Genomic DNA, 20,708 nt, shown 5'->3' on the forward strand with positions numbered 1-20,708 from the left:
TGTAAAATTGCAATTAAAAGAATTCTACAGGATTCTGAATGGGGAAAGATGAGGATACAGTGTCTTTTAAAGACATATTTACATTTGATTAGGAACTGAACAGGCAAAACAGAAAAGGAAGCAAAAGCACAAATTAAGTTAATAATTTTAGACAGCCTATAGTTGCACTTCAAACCAACAATGAAGAGCTTGTTCAAATACAATGCCAAGCCATGATTTGGCACTATGTGAACAAGCTGGAGAATCTCACTGCACACAATTTTCTGCTTCCTGATAACAGTTTATGGCAAATGAATCTGATTGTTTAGATGCAACAACAGACCATGACTTTCCTCAAACCATGATTGGGGGCAGGGAATAGAAGAATGGGGGCAGGAATAGCCTGTAAGCCTAGTGTTACTCTAGCCTTGTTTATGTAGCACCAAACCATGGTTTAACATTATGGCTTAGGCCTGTGCAAAGAAGAAGAAAAAAACCAAGCATGCTTGAAAATATAGCTGTTTGATCATCATTTTTTATATTAAAGAAAATATGCACATATTTCACCAGTTTTAGATTGAGCTCGACTTCCTGCAGATTAAGTGACTTCACTTCAGGTTTAGCTGATGGTTTAAATATTTTTATCTTCATTGCCTGTGACATGTTGCAAGATTTACAGAGCTTGCCAGCCCACCACTGGTAGAGAATATTTGCATTCACAAATGGGGATCACTTTCCCCCATTCAAGAAACCAATTATTTCTATCAAATGAGAGCCCCCACTCCTTAAACACTTGAAGAGTGGGCTGGTGTTTTCTGCCTGCCTAGGCAAGAGAGACAAAGTCTATTACCCCCCAATATTTGGGTACATGGGGAAAGACTTGAGGAAGGGCGCATCAGCAAGAGACGTACTCCAAGGCAGCGACAATCTCTCAACTCTTAAGTATTGTCCAGTAAAGCACCAGCTGAATTAATTTCCTGAAAAGAGAATCAGACTCTCATCTCATGCTGTGCTTAGGGACAGCTGGAAGTAGCAAGAAAATTTTCTCATAACTTCTGAGTGTATCCCAAGCTTACTTTAATGAGAGTTGTCGACACACCAGCCCCTTCTCCTGAAGTGCTGAAAGAGGAGCCTAGACTGCTAACCACAGGGTTAGCAATCAAGGCCAGACAGTAACTTGTGGATTCCTCTTTCCCATCTGAATACTTTCATTGCTCAAATGCTTCCAAACTTTCCTGCAGCAGTTGATTTAGAGGATTATCTTAACCAAGGTATATGTAAAGGTAAAAAAATCCTTTAAGGGCTAGTTAGTTTTTCAAGTAAGTACAAAAATCTAAGCAAAACTAAAAGAACTTTATTGTACTGCCTTTTCACATTCTCACCGATACATATTGAAACTTTATGTTAACCAAGTTAAAGATAAATAAGCCTACCTTCCACCACGTCCAACCCGTCTACGTGAAAACCCAATGCACCGCTGGGGTATAGTAAGGGTTGTTAAGCAATATCTGTAACGCTCATCTCCTAACGCTCCCCCTTTAGGAGTACTCCACGGCCAGTCACCAGTTTGGTCTACATGAGGCTTGAAGAGAAAATTTTGAGAACAAATATTTTAGAATGTTACTTTCATTGTTAATATCAGTATTATTTGTTTGTAGAAACTCAAAACTTACAGCATAATACTGACAGCCTGCTTTCCTACGGAAAGCAAATGGACCATCAGGATCATTTTCTTCCTCAGCTTCAGAAGAACCAGATAAGACCTTTGAACATACAGGAAGAGAACACAGGTAAGAATCTGAGGGCACAATTTTCTTTCCTCCCCTAACTATAGCACAATTCTAAATCTCTCTATTCAGAATTAAGTCCCACTGAATTCAGTGGGCTTAGTCCCATGTAAGTGGTTATAGGATTACAGTCGAAAATATGGAAGTCATACTTGGGAAAGCGGTTCCTCATCAGAGCTGGGAAAGTCATATTGATTCATATCTTTAGCATTGAAGACTGGCAGTGCAGCAGGAGTTGTCTGTTGAGTAGCAGCAGTAGCCGAGGAAGGTACAACTTTGGGCTTCTTCTCATACTTTCTTTTGGGTCGTATAATGTCCGCTTTCTCTTGCTGCAAGGAGAAAATAGATAACCCATTAAGGCAAAAAAAATGTCTGGGCAACCAAAATATAATAAAATTGGAATGATAAATTTTTATTAAATTTACTTTACACTTCAGTTATCTAGGATTCTTCTAGACTTGGGACTCTAAACATTTTGGCCTCATTTGAAAAAGCTGAATAAGTACATGTATCTTCAAAGATTTAATCACCTTGTTGACTTTGAATTCCTTCAGTTCCATACTTTCTTGGTGTTTAAACTGAGTGCTATTAGGAACAGGAGCAACGGGAATAGCATAGGTTGGCTTCATGGGCTGCCGCTGGGCCATTACCTCAGACACGATCTCGCCATTATAATCGCCCAAATTATATCTGAAAATTATAAAAAAGCTGCTATAATTCTTTTTAAGCATTTAATACTTTAATATTTACACCTACACTTTGTGAAATCCTTTATTATCCAGTAAATACAGATATTATTTCATCTTACACAGACAAAATACTCCTATAGCCTTCCTCAACCTGTTGCTCTCTATATGTTTCGGACGACACCTATTAGCCATGCTGACTGAGGCTCATGGGGAATTGTAGGCCAAAACATTACAGGGCGCCAGGTTGGGGAAAGCTTTTATAGAACACTACAACAGCTTCCAAAATTCTTAAGTCACAATTTCAGCAAATGGATTAGAAGTGTGGGAATTAGGTGGCAAGTACTGATTTTCAGTCAGTATTATCTACGCAGCCAACATCATTGGATTAGTTCAAGAAAAGTAGATTATGACATGGTGGTTTTTCTCAACTGATGCCACAAATTTCTACAACGGATACCATGCAACAAACTGAATCCCTTTAACACTGAGAATAGTCCATTTCAAAGTGCTTCCATTACAAAATTTAATATATTTTCCTGAAGTTTTCAATAAATCACCAATATTTAAGACAGTTACAGAAACATGCCAGACTCAAATCCCCCTTACCCCTCTCTCTTTTTCACAATACAGTGGTACCTCTAGTTACAAACTTAAATTTGTTCCGCCAGCACACGATTTCCGTTCTCATCCTGGGGCAAACTTCTCAACTCGAGGTAACTCTTCCAGGTTAGCGGAGTTTGTAACCTGAAGCGTTTGTAACCTGAGGTGTTTGTAACTCGTGGTACCACTGTACTGCCTTCACCTCAGCCTCTCATCCATCAACAAATGAATGGGAGCAACTTATGCGGTGATTTTTAAAAGAAGTATTTTTCTAGACACCTGCCTTGTGCTTGCCTCAGTTTCAAACTTACAAAAGGTGTGCTTCAAAAAGATAGGAACCTGCCTTATACAAAGTCTGACTATTGGTCCATCTAGTAATGCTTGTTCTGCCTGGCAGAAGCTTGTCTCTTGTTAGGAATCTTTCCTAGCCCTAACTGGAGTTGTCAGGGATTGAATCAGGGTCAGTGACAATTTGTTAAACTTGCCCCCTCAAAGTAGCAAGACTTATCAAAGATATCAAGCTAAAAGCATGTGAACTGGAGCAAGCGATCTAAGAAGGAGCTAAGGAAAAATGCCAGGATGCATGATGCCACAAGTTTATGATTTGTAAGCCCAGTTTATTTCTCAACTTGTAAAAGGCGAGCTCATTAATTTTGACTGGTTCTAGGTAGAAACATCAGCATTCCATCCAAGTGAAATTGTAACCAACTGATGAATACATTTGTCACGCAGTCACTCCAACAAGGCAGGTGGGCTCTCATGAAAATACGGCATTGCTTTTTGACTAGAAGTGATGTTCACTACCAGATGTTCACTACCTACCCTATGACAGAGTCAGACCTTTACGATATTGCAGTGCGGTGCTAACCATGTCTACTTGAAAGTAAGTCCTCTTGTTTTCAATGGAGCTTACTCCCAAGTAAGTAAAGTTAGGACTGCAGTCGGTTAAAAAATCTGAGCAAAATAAATAGAACATTATCTCTATTATTTCTATTTAATAGTAACATTAACAATACTTTTTTTAAAAAATGAATTATTTCAATAGACATTAATTCTTTACCTCTTTTCCATAATTTCCAGTGTTAAATGCAGTAACTCCCTCTTACTTTTTTCCCGTCTCTTTATCATCTCTAGAATTGTTACTGCACGACTCAAATCCCGACGCAGCTTAAGCATCTTTTCATATGATGCCTCATCATTTTTCCGATTCTGCAAAATAAATAAATAGTCACACAGACCACACAGACACCTGCATTTTTATAAACACAAACTCTTCTGGGCCATAACACAATCCATTATCCTTATTCCTCTTGCAGAGGCAAGCTCTAAATAGTGTACCTGTTCAAAGAATTCATATAAATATAAATACACTCACTTTACGAGTCTGCATCTTTTCTGTTCGCCTTCTAAATGCAACGTAAGGATCGTTTGTGCTGGAACCATCACGCTTCTCCTGTTTTACTGCTGGGATAAGAGACGGACCTCGACAGTTTTTCCTCTTTTTAATCCAGTACTCATATACTTCTCTAATCAGTTCATCATCTTCTTTCAAGAGTAGCTTGGCCTCCTGCAGGCTGACTGGCTAAAAGTAAAACGCAAGTGTGTCACTTTTGTACATTTATTTATTTTGCAACAGTTGTAACAGTTTCAAACAGTGATGTGGAGACGGCATTTCCCCACTACTTTACTTTTTATATAGAAAACATTTTCATTTCATAGAGTTGCATGCAATGTTAGCTCTACTCCAAGTAGACCCAATGAGATTAAAATTAATGAATCCATCTATTGGATTTCTCTAAGAAGAACTTTGTTGGATACAACCCATATGCTCATTAGTAACCATGAATATATGTCAAATGTAAATGCAGTATTAGGCAAATTTCTCAGATTCAACGTTTTTAGTTATGTTTAATAAATACAAGTAAAACAAATAGGGCAGGGATGGGAAAATTACCCTCCAGAAGCTGTTGGGACTCCAATGCCCAGCAGCCCCAGTCACTAAAGATAATAGTTGGGGATGCTGAGAACTGGCTTAACAACATCTGGAGGGCATCAGGTTTCCCAACCCTGCTCTAGAACACCAGAAAATTTTCTGATGGAAGCTACACATTTTCCGTTGAAAATGAACATATGCAAATTTGCTTAAGATTTTCTTTTAAATTCAAAATTTTCTAGCAAACCCACATAAATGCTTTCAAGTATCTGAAACAATGCTATACCTGCTGACCACTGCCTTTTTCCAGCCGATCTATCATTTCTTCAAATTGCAAAGGAGAAATATCAATCTTTTTCTTCAGCTTATTCACAAAGGCCTCATCTTCTGAATCCAAGTCATAATCTGGCTGCTCTGCATCCAAACTAAAAGCTGGAGGGGGAAAAGTATGTTTTATGCTTTTGTTCTCAGGTGTTCTGGGGAGAAAGAGGTAAGGCAGGGCAGACAGCTATTTGGACACTGGCCAAATTTGGATGTAATGCTCAAGCATAGTTCAGCATCACATGAACAAGCCTTGTTTCCTTCCAGGCCTACACTTCACCCTCACTTCTCCCATATCTAGGTTTAAAATAATTATGATTAGTTTCAAACGCTGGCCCACTGAAGCTAATCAGTTAGTGTTAAGTCACAATTCCAGTTTGAATGAAAATGTTTTATGATATACCTTATACCATGGTCAAATCATTATTCCATTTAGCTCTTTACGGTAATCAATGACAGAGTGAATGGCTGCAACTCACAGAGGTTTCAGACAGAAGTCTTTCCCACCTCTGCCTGGAGATGCTACTAACTGATACTGGAACATATTGGAAGCAAAGCCTGTGGTTTCCCATTAAGCTATGGCCCTTCCATACTGAGCTGTGGCCATGAGAGAGGGACCTAGGTTTGCTCATGCAGTTGTTAGCCATCATATTGTTATGTCTGAACATAATGTTACAGCAGCTTTAAAAAGAGATTAGTTCAGTTTAAGTACTGGTTTTTACAGAGACCAAGTTAAAATAAATATCCTCTTTAAAAAGGTCAATTCCAGTTTAGAAATATGCATACATGTTCCTGTAACATGGAATACTAACATAATTTTCTTTACAGCATCCTGACAATGTCGACTTAAAATAACTGGCTTACTTGTTTGTCAGGTTATACAAAGTTTTAATTAAAACCGTATCCTGAAATGACTATAGGCAGAAGTCTGGTAATGTGGAATTCACCCACTGAATCAATTAGGCACAAAGAGCTGATTATCTGCATCATCTTAAGTAAGATACTCTGAACTCTAGATACTTTCTCCAAGTCAGAAGCAAAAAAGGAGTTATAGTGCATTCTTGAGACTCTAAAGTTATGCTGGAAGCCAAATGGAAAATTCCCAGCTCACTGGTTGCCTGCCCCTATAGTAGCAGAAGATAGACAACTAACGACACTTGTGTATGTGTGGTGGTGGTAAACAATCCCAGAAGACAACTTTACTCTATTAACCATAGTTGAACCACACACACTCACAGAGGTGGTCAATAGTTTGTTTCCAAGATGAAAAAGCAACACCACATTAGGGTTCCTTAGAAACACAGTGGTAGGTTTAGGCATAACAAACATGCTACTTTTCTGGAAACCACTGCAGTTGTGCTAACAGACAAAACACCCTAATTCCAGATACCTACAGTAAAGTTAAGACAAATATAACAACCATTCACCTGCCCTCAATGACCACCACCCACCCACCCCACAAACCCAAATCTTTTTCCAGTGAAGCCTGGAAATTTATTATTACAGAAGGCACAGGGTGTATCAATCTACAGGAAAACAAGATTTTATATCATTGGTCTGCCCCACAAAGGATTGAAGTCACAACATTCTGTACTAGCTATGGCTGCTGAACAATCATAGGAAACTCCACTGAGCAAAGAACAGCAATTAATCCTAGTTCTCATGCTTTGGGGAAGAGATGCACTCAGCATGAGAGATATCAATGAAAATGGATTCTCTGGCCAAAAGCACTCCCAGGGAAACAGACTTGCTCTTTCAGAGCAATTCAGTGCATCAATTACAACTATACATCTCTCTTCAAGATCACTTACCCCACCCCCAATACAGCTTTAGTTTTGCCTGGATTCAATACTAGATTATTCACCCCAATCCAAACCAAGGTAAACTTGAGACACCTGTTACAACGCCAACCACTGCACCCAAAATCAAATGGGAATGTAAAACAGAAGTGGGCATAATCAATGCTGGGAACCCTCACCCTAGCCTAGGTTTCTCAACAGTTCATTTATAAGATGCCAATTATGAAGTAGCTCCACTCCTATATGACATTTCTCATTCTCCTGCACTGTCTCCTATGACCAGACATGATAATACTTTCTTGCAAGTACAGTGGTACCTCGGTTTTCGAATGTCTCCGCTGACAAACATTTTGGTTTTCAAATGCCATAAACCCAGAAGTAAATGCTTCAGTTTTCGAACATGCCTCGGAAGTCAAATGTGCCACATGGCTTCTGCTGAGCACAAGATCCTGAGGCCTAGTTGTTGGCTATTGAGTTTTCAGTTTTCGAACGTTTCAGAACTCAAACAGTCTTCCAGAACAGATTAAGTTCAAAAACCGAGGTACCACTGTATGAAAATTGTTTACCTTTACTGCAGTCAATATTTAAATTTTCTAGTTTCTGCCAAATTATTTTAGTATGCAATATTATGTAATAAAAAGGTAAAGTATTAACACTGTTTTGAGAAAGTAAATTTCAAGGTGTCACAGCACCTTTTGTCATCTTGAAACTACCAACTCACAAAGTTACTTTTCCAGAAAACAAGAGTAAGGATGGCACTGCCCAAGAAACCCAAACAAGGGTTACCAGTGGAGTTTAGATGTAAAGATATACTCACGCTGTATGTGAATAAGCTGCTTTGGCATCTTAAATTCTCCAGGGTATATAGATTCATAATAAGCAATATTACTTTCCGCTTCCGGGACTGGTATAACCATATTATCCCTCTTCTCGCCATATACCTGCTGTGCTGAAATGGCCCGCTGGAGATGATGTTCCTAAAATTAAAAGAGAGGAAAGAGAGAAAAGTTGAAAGCCACAATGCACATTATTATTATGGGGGGGGAGGTATTTTAAATGTTTTAAAACTGCCTCTTTGGAAAAAGTCCCCTCAATGTAAGAAAATACAAACATTACTTTCATCAAAAATTCTACCATTAAGATTTACAGGTTATGTGAATTTACAGTAGGTTAAGCTCACAATTACAGGATTAGTAAGTAACTAGGAACAGCACAAAGCAAGTCAAAATCTGTCACTAATAGTAGCACAAGACCACCAGCAACAACAACAACAGCAAAAGAATTAGCTAATAAGTTGGCTAAGTCCATTTTATTAATATTTTTTATTTTATTTATTGGTTTACTGCGCTTGTTGATATCAATAGTCTTTAAAGAGGAAGGTAAAAATTAATTTTCATCTCTCAAGTGAAACTGTCTTAACAGTTACTAAAGTAACCAAATAATCATAGCATCAACAGGGTGGGTTAGTGCAGATGTATTGATGGCTCTCTACTAAACAAAATAAAGAAACTGGTGGCCAGCCTCTCAAAACGTCTCCTCTCCAACCCTTCTCCTTCCTGGAGCGAAACTGCCCTTCTCTCACCCTTAACTATAATTAAGTAAACCATCAACCTTCATGCCCACTGAAGACAAGGTGGAAATTTGCTCTATAGAGGGAAGGGAGGACACATTCAAAAGGCTGGTTCCCATTTCCTGTAAGCTATAGTTCGAGATCTAGTGTTCAAATGTAGTTCCCAGTTCTTCAGACTATGGCTCAAAGCAGCCTTCCCCAGCCTGACTCTTTCCAATATTTTGGACTACAACTCCAATCAGTCGCAACTGGCATGGCCACACTGACTGAAGCTAATGGGAGCTGTAGTCCAAAATATATTGAGTGCACCAAGTTGGGCAAGGCTAGTGTAGAGAATCTAGAATATCCCTTTCCTGGTTTGTTATTTTTTACCACATGTCAGAATTCAGCAAACTTCACTTACACAACCCAAAAGTTGCCTCCAAACAAAATGGAGGAGGAGTTCACAATTTGAGGAGGAGTTACAAAGCATGGTTTGGAAGCAATTCTTAGTTAACACTAGACAAACTCTGGCCAACCCACACACCACAGTAATGAAGTCTGATGATCACTGGCTTGTGGTAACATTAAGGCAGGCTTTTTTTTGGGGGGGGGGGAGAGGCACCAATGTTATGGAATGCCCTTCCTGCTGAAATACAAGAGGCTCCATCCATAGAGACATTCCACCTGCTCTTGAAGACATCTGTTAGGCACAGATACCTCTGACCTTGAACTGCCTGATCCAATTGTTTTCATCATTCTTTTAACTATTTTAATTATTATGATTTCTGACTTGTTTTACTATAAATTTTAATTATGGATGTTTTTAATGTTTTGATGTACTTGTTTTATTGTGTATTTACTTGTGAACCACTTAGAAGCCATTTTGGCATGTAAGCAGTACATAAATTAATAAATAATAACAAGGACAACTGTTATGGTCAGACAAACCAAGAAAAGTAGGAGAGAAGGATCTGTGGGAGAGGAAGCACAAAAGCCTGTGGCCAGTATTATATCCATACTAGCTTCAAGTTTTTATTTCTGAACCTTTTTAACATGTTAAAACAGACAGCAAGTCCCTTTGGCAGTTTCCCTTTCCTTTTTGATGGTATAAATGTTGCTCTCATTTCTCAGGGTCTCTAATCAGACTTGCTCACACTGGTTGCAATAATTAGGTGGCTGCTCATCACTCCAATCTGGCAACCACACACACTGGGCATCAGTATTTGGAATCACATTTCTTCTCTTGTTGTATTCAAGATGAATGATCAAGAAACACACATATAAACCTCTGCAGTCAAATGCCACTACACACAACAATTAGAGAGCCGTGGTCAAGGTAAAGGTAAAGGGACCCCTGACCATTAGGTCCAGTCGTGACTGACTCTGGGGTTGCGGTGCTCATCTCGCTTTATTGGCCGAGGGAGCTGGCATACAGCTTCTGAGTCATGTGGCCAGCATGACTAAGCCGCTTCTGGTGAACCAGAGCAGCACACGGAAACACCGTTTACCTTCCTGCCGGAGCGGTACCTATTTATCTACTTGTACTTTGATGTGCTTTCAAACTGCTAGGTTGGCAGGAGCAGGGACCGAGCAACGGGAGCTCACCCCATCGCAGGGATTCGAACCGCCGACCTTCTGATCGGCAAGCCCTAGGCTCTGTGGTTTAACCCACAGAGCCACCCACATCCCTTAGAGAGCCATGGTACTTACTCTTACAGTTAAGTTTAATTAAGGCATTGTTTGACCTTGATTAGCAGCTGCCCATTTTTAATCTTAGTCAATTCAGAGAATTCATATAATTGCCTTTTATAATAATTATACCTTGGCTAAACAGAGAAAGCTACTAAGTGTAGACAGTGGTTAGCAGCTGCAGGAATGTTTGAACTACTGCTACCTTGCCAATCATGAATGTGATTAAGGCTTTGAGAATCAACTCAGCCAACTGGCACTTCTTAAGTATGATCCCCCACACACTTGGGAACATTTCTTAATCTATATTTTGTAGTGTGGTGTAGATAACCAGTATGAAATACATCCCTGATAAAGTCTGAAAGATTTAAAGAAATATGTGACCAGTGGTACCTCAGGTTAAGAACTTAATTTGTTCCAGAGGTCCGTTCTTAACCTGAAACTGTTCTTAACCTGAAGCACCACTTTAGCTCATGGGGCCTCCTGCTGCCGCGCAATTTCTGTTCTCATCCTGGAGCAAAGTTCTTAACCCGAGGTACTATTTCTGGCTTAGTGGAGTCTGTAACCTGAAGCATCTGCAACCCGAGGTACCACTGTACTCTGAGTTGGTGACTAGGAAATAACTGGGTCCTGTTTATAAGTATTCCAAAGGGAGGATCAGGAACAAGTCATTGTTTCAGAAGACATTAATATGGTTCAAATACCACTTAAAGGCATTTTGAATTGGTGTATCCAGAAACTGGATGCTGAGACAGTTCAAATGTATTTCAGAGTTAATCTACTGCAGAGATTCTTCTGAGGTTAAAGTTTCTAAACAAAAAAAAACTATTAAACACTAACTTTTCCAATATGCCTTCAAAATTTTGGTTTGGGGAAGCCAGAGGTGGAGGAAGAATATAATTGTTAAGTCCATATATATGGAAGAAAATGGTGCTTCAGGTAGGCCTGGGCCTAAGCACTCCAAGCGCCTGCTGAAGCCTGAAGTATTTAAGTCAAGAAGGAAGTCCAGAAGTTTCCTGCAAGCCTATTTTTTGAGAAGAGTATAATCTCATCCCTAAAGGGCTAAACTCAAATGCCCTGATCTTTGTTTCTATTGACTACAAGAAGCACTTCTGCAAGAAGTTACTTTGTTCACCCTCAACCAGTCCATTACTTATATCACACACTAATTCAGAATATCAGCCTTGGCTTGTGATGAGGAGGAGACAACAATTTGATGTCGTTCATAAGCTGACAATACTGAACTCCAAAGCAAAGCCCCAGGCAACTTCCCCCTTAGGTTTCAGGCAGACTGGTCAAATAGAATGAAAAAATCAATAGAAACCTGTGGAAAACCATACACTAGTGACCAAGCTGTCTAACAGGAGTTACCCTGCACCACTTCTGATACCAAACCATCACTTAACAGTGCCAGCTGGTCTGTCACAGCTAGGTGTTTCAGAAGGATATAACAGATAATCATACTGAAAGCTAGGCGATCCAGCAGAACCTTGCATTCTCCAAGGGGTCACATACCAGGACCTCACCTGTCCTCAAAAAATTCTCAAAGCTTATAGACAAAGGCTCTGAGATTACAAGCTGCTTTAATATCCTTGGGTGCACCTCATCAGGCCCAGGAATCTGAATTCATGTAGTTAGGTTTCCCTTATCACATATTTTCCTATATTGGACTGAAGCTCCCTACTCAGAGTAGGCCCACTGAAGTAAATAGATATGACCAGCTATCATTAATTTCAATAGGTCTAACTAAAAATTAAAAAGAAAACTCAATTTGTAAATACTGTAAATACTGACTGAATAAATTGAATTTTTAATACTAAATATGATCATTTAATGGCAAATCAAGCTATAGATACATTTTGCATTCTGTAAGAATCCTTAAGTATCAAAGTGGCCTTTGTTCTGTAAAGGATGCTAATGTAGAAATACATAATGGTACAAGAATATAGAAAACTTTGACAGACCCTTCCCTGTGTGAAAACTACAATTCAAAATGTTTCTTACACACCACACTTACACAAGGAGCATTTAGAAAGGGAGAGAAGGGAGGAAGAGCAAAGTCGATATTTAGTAATTCAGAAATAGGTTTCACGTATTTCCACATGCTCATAACCTGCAAGGTGGCGTAACTTTTCAATTCAAGAATTGAGAATTAAATACCAAAGGATTTCAAAACATTCAGGATTCCTGACTAGTAGAGACTTGTATTTTGGCTAGTACCCAAGTACAACAGTTTATTTAAAACAAATAATTTCACATTAAAGAAAAAGGTAAAGGGACTCCTGACTATTAGGTCCAGTCGCGGACGACTCTGGGGTTGCGGCGCTCATCTCGCTTTATTGGCCGAGGGAGCCGGTGTACAGCTTCTGAGTCATGGGGCCAGCATGACTAAGCCGCTTCTGGCGAACCAGAGCAGCACACAGAAGCGCCGTTTACCTTCCCCCCGGAGCGGTACCTATTTATCTACTTGCACTTTAATGTGCTTTCGAACTGCTAGGTTGGCAGGAGCAGGGGCCGAGCAACGGGAGCTCACCCCGTCGCGGGGATTCGAATCGCCGACCTTCTGATCGGCAAGCCCTTAGGCTCTGTGGCTTTAACCCACAGCACCACCTGCATTCCTCACCATTAAACTAAGAACAACCATATAGAGTAAAAATAGTACCAGTCACAATCAAGGCATCTAATCACCTTAAGAGCTAAAAACAATAAGGATTGTTTGTAACGAGAACACTCAAGTGTTGTTACCCTCCCCATCACAGAATAATACCACAGGTGGTTAATACTGCACATGCTCCTAGAGCAGAGGCAGGGAACATTTTTGGCTCTATGGGCCAGGTCCTTATCAGGATCTGTCTTACAGGCCACATTTTACAGGTGAGTGGGGCCACCCACCTGCCAATCACATGGCTTTGCAAGTGAGAAGGGGGTGGATGCTTCAAACAGCACTTTTGAGAAGCCCTTTACAGAAGCTCCTTCAGTCCAATTTCAGCTACAACAGGAGCATGGGGGCTTTTTAAGTACTTCTCAAAAGCGCTGTCTGAAACAGATCACAGAAATCTCTCCCCATCCTGCCACCCCACCCCACCCCCACATGCAGGAGAAGTGCAGGAGCTGCTTCAAACAGCACTACAGAGGTGCTTTGATCTCCTCTTATCAGGGGAAGGGCAAGGATTAAATCCTGCTGCCTTGACTGTGCAATTCTTTTCTCTACTGGGAACAGGGCACATTGCCAATGCAGGATTAGCCGCTGTCCTCCTGCCCATCAGTTAATGTTGCCAGTGATATTGGCTGGTGGGCAGGTGAGCGTGGTTTGAGGAAAATAGCCCTGTGGTCCAACTTGCCCCCCTCCCCGACAAGGCAAGGTTAGCCTGCAGGTCGAAGGTTCTCCACCCTTGTTCTAGACCAGGGTTGTTCAACGTTTACTATCAAGTGAGCCGCAAGAGTACTTTGTCATAGAGCCTGCGGGCCACACACTGCCTTGTCACATGGGGGGTGGGAAGCAAGGCCAAAATTGACCCCCCAACCCTTGTGCTACCTTCTCAAAGCCAACTAAGCAAGGCACCAGGCTTTAGGAAGGAGGCACAAGACTCTGGCAGGGTCCTAGAGCCCTCCTACTTCCTTGCCAAAGCTGGGGAAGCAATTCGAGGAAGAGGCCGGAGGACTCTAGGAGCCCCTCAGAGCCTCCTTCCCAATGCTTAGCTGGCTCTGGGAAAGTCTTGCTTAGCTGGCTCTGGGAAAGGCAGCCCAAGGGTTCCAAATGTTGCTGAGGGCTGCCAAAAAAGGCCTTGAGGGCTGCATTGGATCACCCTGTCCTAGACCAACCAAGCAGCCAGCAAGTAATATAACTACAAGTACTGCCATTATGCCATGGAGGGTTATCTGGCACAGCCAACAATTCTACAGCAGAGCTTTACTCATATCACCAGTCCAGTGAAATAAATAATAGTAATAGTAGTAGTAGTAGTAGTAGTAATAATAATAATAATAATAATAATAATAATAATAATACCCTGCCCATCTGGCTGGGTTTCCCCAGCCACTCTGGGCGGCTTCCAACAAAGTATTAAAATACAGTGGTCTATTAAAATACACTGATCCACTACAACATTTGTGTAAACATACACCAAGATAGAATTGCTAGTGTCTCCCTTAACATGACACATGATGAACCTGGTATAAGAAACAATCCCATACTGTTTCTACCAGGAATGAAAATTTTAGATTCCCTTTTAATTCAAACACCCTCAGGAGCTTAACACTGAGTCTCTGTGGTAGTTTCTCAATTTAAAGCAGAACATATTGCAACTGAAGTATTTTCAGAAACAAAACCAAGGCTTCTCCCGCCTCCACGCAATACTGTTAAGATAGTGTGTCAGAGTATTATTATTATTTTACTTTCCAGAAGGAAAATTGGTTGGCAATGTTAATGCCTCCAATGCTTACTCCTAGGAATTATCTTGAAAGGCAGTATTTTTATAGCCAGAGGGACAAATCAGTCTATTTCTGGTCCTTGCCAATTTTACATGTGTTTACTCATAAGTCCATTCAGTTTTGTTTCTGCATTAAGTTGATAGGAGTGCGGTGGGGGAAATGTATTTAAATACAACAGGGTGCAGAACCGTTTTCTGAAGGCCACAGTTCCATCTTAGTAGCCTTCAGAGATGTCACACGTGGGGCAGTGTCAGAGGCAAAAGTGGGTAAAGCAGCAAATGTAACTTTTACCTTTGTACAGTAGGCTACTTTCTTGACACAGACCCTTTATCCAGGCAACCAAGGGGCATTAACAGAGTTCGAGGATACATTTCACCCAGGCTAAACACACAAGGTGGATGTAAAGGAGGGATAGTGAGTAGTTTGGTCTAGGGTGAATACCAAGGGGTCAGACAAAGAGAACTGGAGGGGCAGATTGGGCCCCTAGGATTACAATTCCCAGTGCCTGAAGTATGGATAGTTATATATTATGTGCTTTTTTCCACAAAGTATGTACGTTATGCCAATGTATTAATTTCTAAACAGGTTTTGTCCTAAAATGAGCATTTCTAACACTTTTTGTATTTTTTTGAGCCAAGAAACAATTGCAAAAGAAGTGTAAAATATATAGGTTAATTAGGTTCCAATCTGTGTATTAGTCTGGGAGGTACAAATGAAGACCAAACAAAACTCTCCTCCATACATATATAGCGGGGGTGGGGAACCTCTGGTCCATGGGTCAAATCTGACCCACCAGTCCTCGTCATCTGGCTCACAAGGCCATTTTCCTCCAACCACACTCACCTGTGGACAACTGCCTGTCAAAGTTAGTCCACAGGGTGCAGCAGATAAAAGATCTAGATTCTAGGCTCCTAGGCCTAAAAGGCTCTCCACTCTGCTATACAGCAGGCACGTCCAACTGGTCGATCGCGATCTACCTGTCAATCGTGGGGTGTTCCTGGTCGATCGTGAGCTTATCAATTTCCCCCCCAATAAAAGAAAAAGAAAAAGATCAACAACTTTGGGTCCCCCCCAAAAAGCTTTTTAATAGTGGGTGTAGATCACTGTCGCTTGCGAGTTGGACATGCCTGCTATACAGGATCTATCCAGTTCCACAAGTAAGCATTAACCCCTGCACCCTGGAGCAAGTGGCCTTTACAACTGTACGCCTAAGGCGTACAGAAAGGCTAATGCAAACACATCCCACTAGGCCAGGGGTCAGCAACTCCGGAGCCACATGTGGCTCTTTTACACCTTTGCTGCGGCTCCGGGGCGGATACTAGCGAGAGGAGGAGGCGCATTGTGCGCCCCGACACTCCCCACTGTGGCGGGCGCTGTACTGGCTGTGACGTCGCATGGGGGTGGTGCGTGCGTTAGTCACGCACCGTCCCGACATCACCTTCCCGCCTGCTGTCAGATCGCGGCTCCGGAGATATATTTGTTTTAAATGTCGCAATGGTTTTGCGGCTCCCAGTTTTTTTTCTTCGGAAACGGGTCCAAGTGGCTCTTTTTGTCTTAAAGGTTGCAGACCCCTGCACTAGGCCTTTGAAAGTAGAGAAACAGACATATTTCAAGGGGCATGTTGTCAGTGAATGATGCTTACAAATTTGACCCCTGGGCATTACTAGATAATAGTGTTTCTAATTGTAGCTGTTTGTTTTAGTTAGTATAACTTAGTCTTCATTGTGCAATTTAGATTTGTAATTGTGAGCCACCACATGAAAACACAGCAAAAATGTATTAAAGAAAAATACGAGGATTAGCTGTTGCTGAGCTCTTGGCACATACACATCTACTGCTTCCACGTATGGAAATTTTAGGTTTGGAGCTCTGTATGGTAGATCTGTCATCTGAAACAGTATCTCTTCATAACAATATAGATGCACACAGTGGAGTCCAAATGAAGCAGTGATTTTTATTTTATTTTAATAAGGTATAGTAGAGGGGGGATGTTTTAGACAGAAATAAGGCTTTGTAAGAATACAGGATGACTGGTGGCTGTGTCCATTGGTTTTAAGCTCTCACAATCCTTGCTCTTGAAAATTAATTGTCAGTCTTGAATTATGGCAGTGCAGTGTTGAATTAAAAGTAGGGAAAGGGGGGGTTTAAAGAAATCCATGAGGGCAACTCTCCCCAATTTTAGCCAAGCCATGCCTTCACAGTCTTTTTAAAACAGTAGTGCAACAGCCATCACAGAAGTTAAACAGGAAGATTTCACTGTAATTCAAATATTGATTAGTACTTTGGTATTAAGGAAAATCCTGAATGCAAAACAAGAAGCCAGGTACTCAAAATAAACTGTTCCAATGACATAGCTGCCTAGAGCAATTAAAGCACAGACAGACACAGGGGCCAGCGAGAACTGGAAAAGGGCTCATGACAGAAGTTGGCAGTGTTGGTGATATATCCCGCCTTTCCTCCAAGGAACTCAAGGAGTTCTCCCCCTCCCCAATTTTATGCTCACAACAACCCTGTGAGGTAAGTTAGGCTGAGGATCAGTGGCAGGCTAAAGCTCACCCAGGGAGCTACATGGTTGAGTGTGGGTTCGAACTCTGGTCTCCCATGTCCAGCAGCCCAACCACTATACGACACTGTCCCTTTCAAGCAAATATAGCAAGGACAGAGACTCCACCTCCCTTTTTCTGCACGGCTGGAAGTGGCTCATAGCAGCATAAGACTTGATGCCAAAATACTTAGGAGTCTGTTATACAGCAAGCACTCTTTTCTGCATGGTCAAATAGAATGTTAAGGCAACACCCTTTTGCCAATACATTCACAAAAGAGTCATGAGCCTATCAAGACAGAACAAGATCTCCCAACAAGTTTTCCATTAGAAAAACATATATACTTCTATTCTAAACACTGTATTACCAATGGCAACTGAGAGCACTTAATGTCTTGTGTCACTTATGCAAAATTAGCTTGAGTCATCCACCTCTGGACATTACTTGACTTCATTCATTGGCACTTTTCTACTTAAGCAGAAATATTTAACTTGGAAACCTTGAATAGTTACTGAAGTCAATTGACTCTCATTTGTTTAAACTTCTAAGGATGATAAGGAGGAGGAGAGAGATCAATGTGTTAACAGTCCCTAGAACAAAACCTATTTTAAGTTGAACCCAGCCAGAATCATACTTTCATGGATCATGGATCTGTGTTAGCCAAGATAAACACTGAAATTATTCTTAGATGCAAGGGAGAAAGATGAATCAACTTCAAGTCAGAACTCAGGCAACAGTTTGAAGACAAAACAGAGCCACTTATATATAAAGTCATGCTTCTACATACTTGGAGCCCCCTAGGAATGCAAAAGTATGTAAATTTCTAAAGTAAAACTGAATTTTTTTTGGCATGCCACTGACAGTGGAGCTTAGATGAAAAAGAAAAAAAGGGCTAAAGAAAACTCAGGTATGCAATGGTTGAGATACAGACTATCAGGATGTCAGTTGGGACTCAGCTACATTGGCAAAGGTAAATACCTTTATATGCGTTGTATATGCATTATAACGGGATGCGGGTGGCGCTGTGGGTTAAACCACAGAGCCTAGGACTTGCTGATCAGAAGGTCAGCGGTTCGAATCCCCGTGACAGGGTGAGCTCCCGTTGCTCAGTCCCTGCTCCTGCCAACCTAGCAGTTCAAAAGCACGTCAAAGTGCAAGTAGATAAATAGGTACCGCTCCGGCGGGAAGGTAAACGGCGTTTCCGTGCGCTGCTCTGGTTCGCCAGAAGCGGCTTAGTCATGCTGGCCACATGACCCGGAAGTTGTACGCCAGCTCCCTCGGCCAGTAAAGTGAGATGAGTGCCGCAACCCCAGAGTCCTCTGCAACTGGACCTAATGGTCAGGGGTCCCTTTACCTTTATAACACTGTGACACCAGATGGCGCTGTGGAGTTCCTTTTTTTGCCAACCCAATTTCTCATACAAAGTTTAACTGAAACTCTTCTTTGATTTGTCTAGATCCAGCCTTGAAAAGAAACCCCCCACCAAATGGAATATGGAAGGCAGGATGAGAGAGGAAATCAATTTGCTCAGCACTGCACATCTTTTACCTATTGCCTGGGCAGGGAGGGGGAGGATTAGAATTGGGGAGATGCATGCTGATAGATCCTCTCCAGTCCTATAGTATGATGATTCAGTCTCTAGAGCTGATTGCTGCCCCCACTATATAGCTAGAAAACACTTGGGTTGCAGGTGGTGGCACCCTGACCTATATGACACAGTAAGTCAGGGCTGGCAAAGGAATAGTATAGTGTTGATTATCCTTCCCCAACTCCTGAAACTCCCTCTCCCCACCTGCACTTCTCTTAGGAGTGGGGATGCAATGGAACATTGTTCTGCAGGCCCCACTTGATTCCCCATTTTAGCATCTCGTTCAATTTAGCAGTGTAGCAATTCATATATATCACTCTGGAAACAAATTGTATTATAGCTCATATTTTTAGTTCATTCAGTAAGGTGCAAGAATCCAACTGGACTGCATAATTTGAGACTTGATATAACATTAGGACTGACACTATTTCATGCATAAGCATTTTGCAGCTAACAAAAGCATATTTTCTTGTAAGCACTTTTACTTGGATTATACAGTAGATTCTGCCCTTGAAGCAATTACGCAGCTGTTGCTGTGCACCACTTCCCTTACTCCAGAGCATTTCTAATGATTCAATGAGCACTTTGGCAGGGTAGCCAATGTGGTGACTTTCAAGTGTTATAGACTCCAACTCCCATTAGCCCCAGCCAGCATGGCCAAGGGTCAAGGTAGTCATACTGCACAAAATCTGGAGGGAACGACACTGGCTACCACTGAGTTATTGGTTACAGGCAAGTGTCCTTAGAAGTCATAATCTGATTCCATGCAGTTAGGTATACATAAGCCCATCTAAGCTTTTAAGCATGCCTAATTCTGCATAAAACCAGGCCTTTTGGTGCAAAAGTAGCAATTTCCATGCACCTGCTACAGAATATCACACAAAGTAGTTTGTCATTGTTTATGCCCCACATCTTGGATGTCTTTGAAGCTTTTACCATCAGAGTAGCACAAACCTTCCCATAACTGGTCTGAATTAAAAGATTTATGAATGAAAGTATTATGGCCCCTTCCAACTCTACAATTCTATGACTATGTCTTGTTGTCCATTGTAACACTGCCCTCTCACCTTTGCATTAGTTTTTTCTGTTTTTGTTTAATTTGGACCAATGCACCCCCAGACTCATTCACCTCCACTTCCCTCACTAATTTAATCTGCTGATTTGTCAGCAGGAGCGCAAGCCTTGTGACTTCCTAATCCTCTCTTTTTCAAGTGCAATTACATAAATTCAGCACTAAGAAAGCACAAGCCTAAAATTCAAGGAGGCTGAATTACATAGACTAGTCCCAGGGCATTAAGGCTCAAAAGGGGGAGACAGGACAGAACAGGTCTTGCTGCTTTTTTGTGTCCTATTCATGCTTACTCAGGATTAAGCCCCATTTCTTAGGTTGATTTCATAGGACTGCTATCTTAGCTCTGGTACTTGTTCCATCACATATACCATACAACAGACAATGCCAACAGTTGCTATTTAAATTGATTTGGCATTTTGTTTACATTCACCACACAGTACCATTGGCTGAAGTAAATGCAATGCAGACAAATGTTGAGAGGTTAAAAAAATACTCATTTCACACGAGCTAGCTACCTTTCTACCTCTGTTTTAAAGGTACCTATACCGTGCACTTGTTATAGCTTGAGTTTCTAAGAAGAATTTCAGGAATTCCTACACACTTAAAAACTATTTCCCCAAGTGTCTTGGTATGCCTTAATTCATAAACTCATGACTCAAGAACTCTGAATTCTGTTATTAGAATATTCTTACAACTCTTCAAAATCTGCCACTTGACTGTATCAT

At 41.1% G+C, this 20,708-nt stretch overlaps 1 protein-coding gene across 6 annotated transcripts in view; it reads right to left on the reverse strand.

Moving 5' to 3' along the window:
- EPC1 (enhancer of polycomb homolog 1) overlaps window positions 1-20,708 on the reverse strand; it is a 53,502-nt gene that overhangs the window by 15,959 nt on the left and 16,835 nt on the right. For all 6 annotated transcript variants that reach the window (XR_014540462.1, XM_083579423.1, XM_083579422.1 and 3 more), the window contains 8 exons: window positions 7,926-8,085; window positions 5,275-5,420; window positions 4,431-4,637; window positions 4,116-4,264; window positions 2,297-2,456; window positions 1,919-2,095; window positions 1,653-1,742; window positions 1,413-1,561 (listed from right to left, as the gene is read on the reverse strand). Coding sequence is in view for 5 of the 6 variants with exons in the window: in XM_083579423.1 (XP_083435549.1) it covers window positions 1,413-1,561; window positions 1,653-1,742; window positions 1,919-2,095; window positions 2,297-2,456; window positions 4,116-4,264; window positions 4,431-4,637; window positions 5,275-5,420; window positions 7,926-8,085 (1,238 nt within the window). In the remaining variant the exon portion in view is untranslated. The remainder of the gene's footprint in view (window positions 1-1,412; window positions 1,562-1,652; window positions 1,743-1,918; window positions 2,096-2,296; window positions 2,457-4,115; window positions 4,265-4,430; window positions 4,638-5,274; window positions 5,421-7,925; window positions 8,086-20,708) is intronic.

The sequence above is a fragment of the Podarcis filfolensis genome (assembly GCF_964270895.1).
Source record: "Podarcis filfolensis genome assembly, chromosome: 12".
NCBI classification, from domain to species: Eukaryota; Metazoa; Chordata; class Lepidosauria; order Squamata; family Lacertidae; genus Podarcis; species Podarcis filfolensis.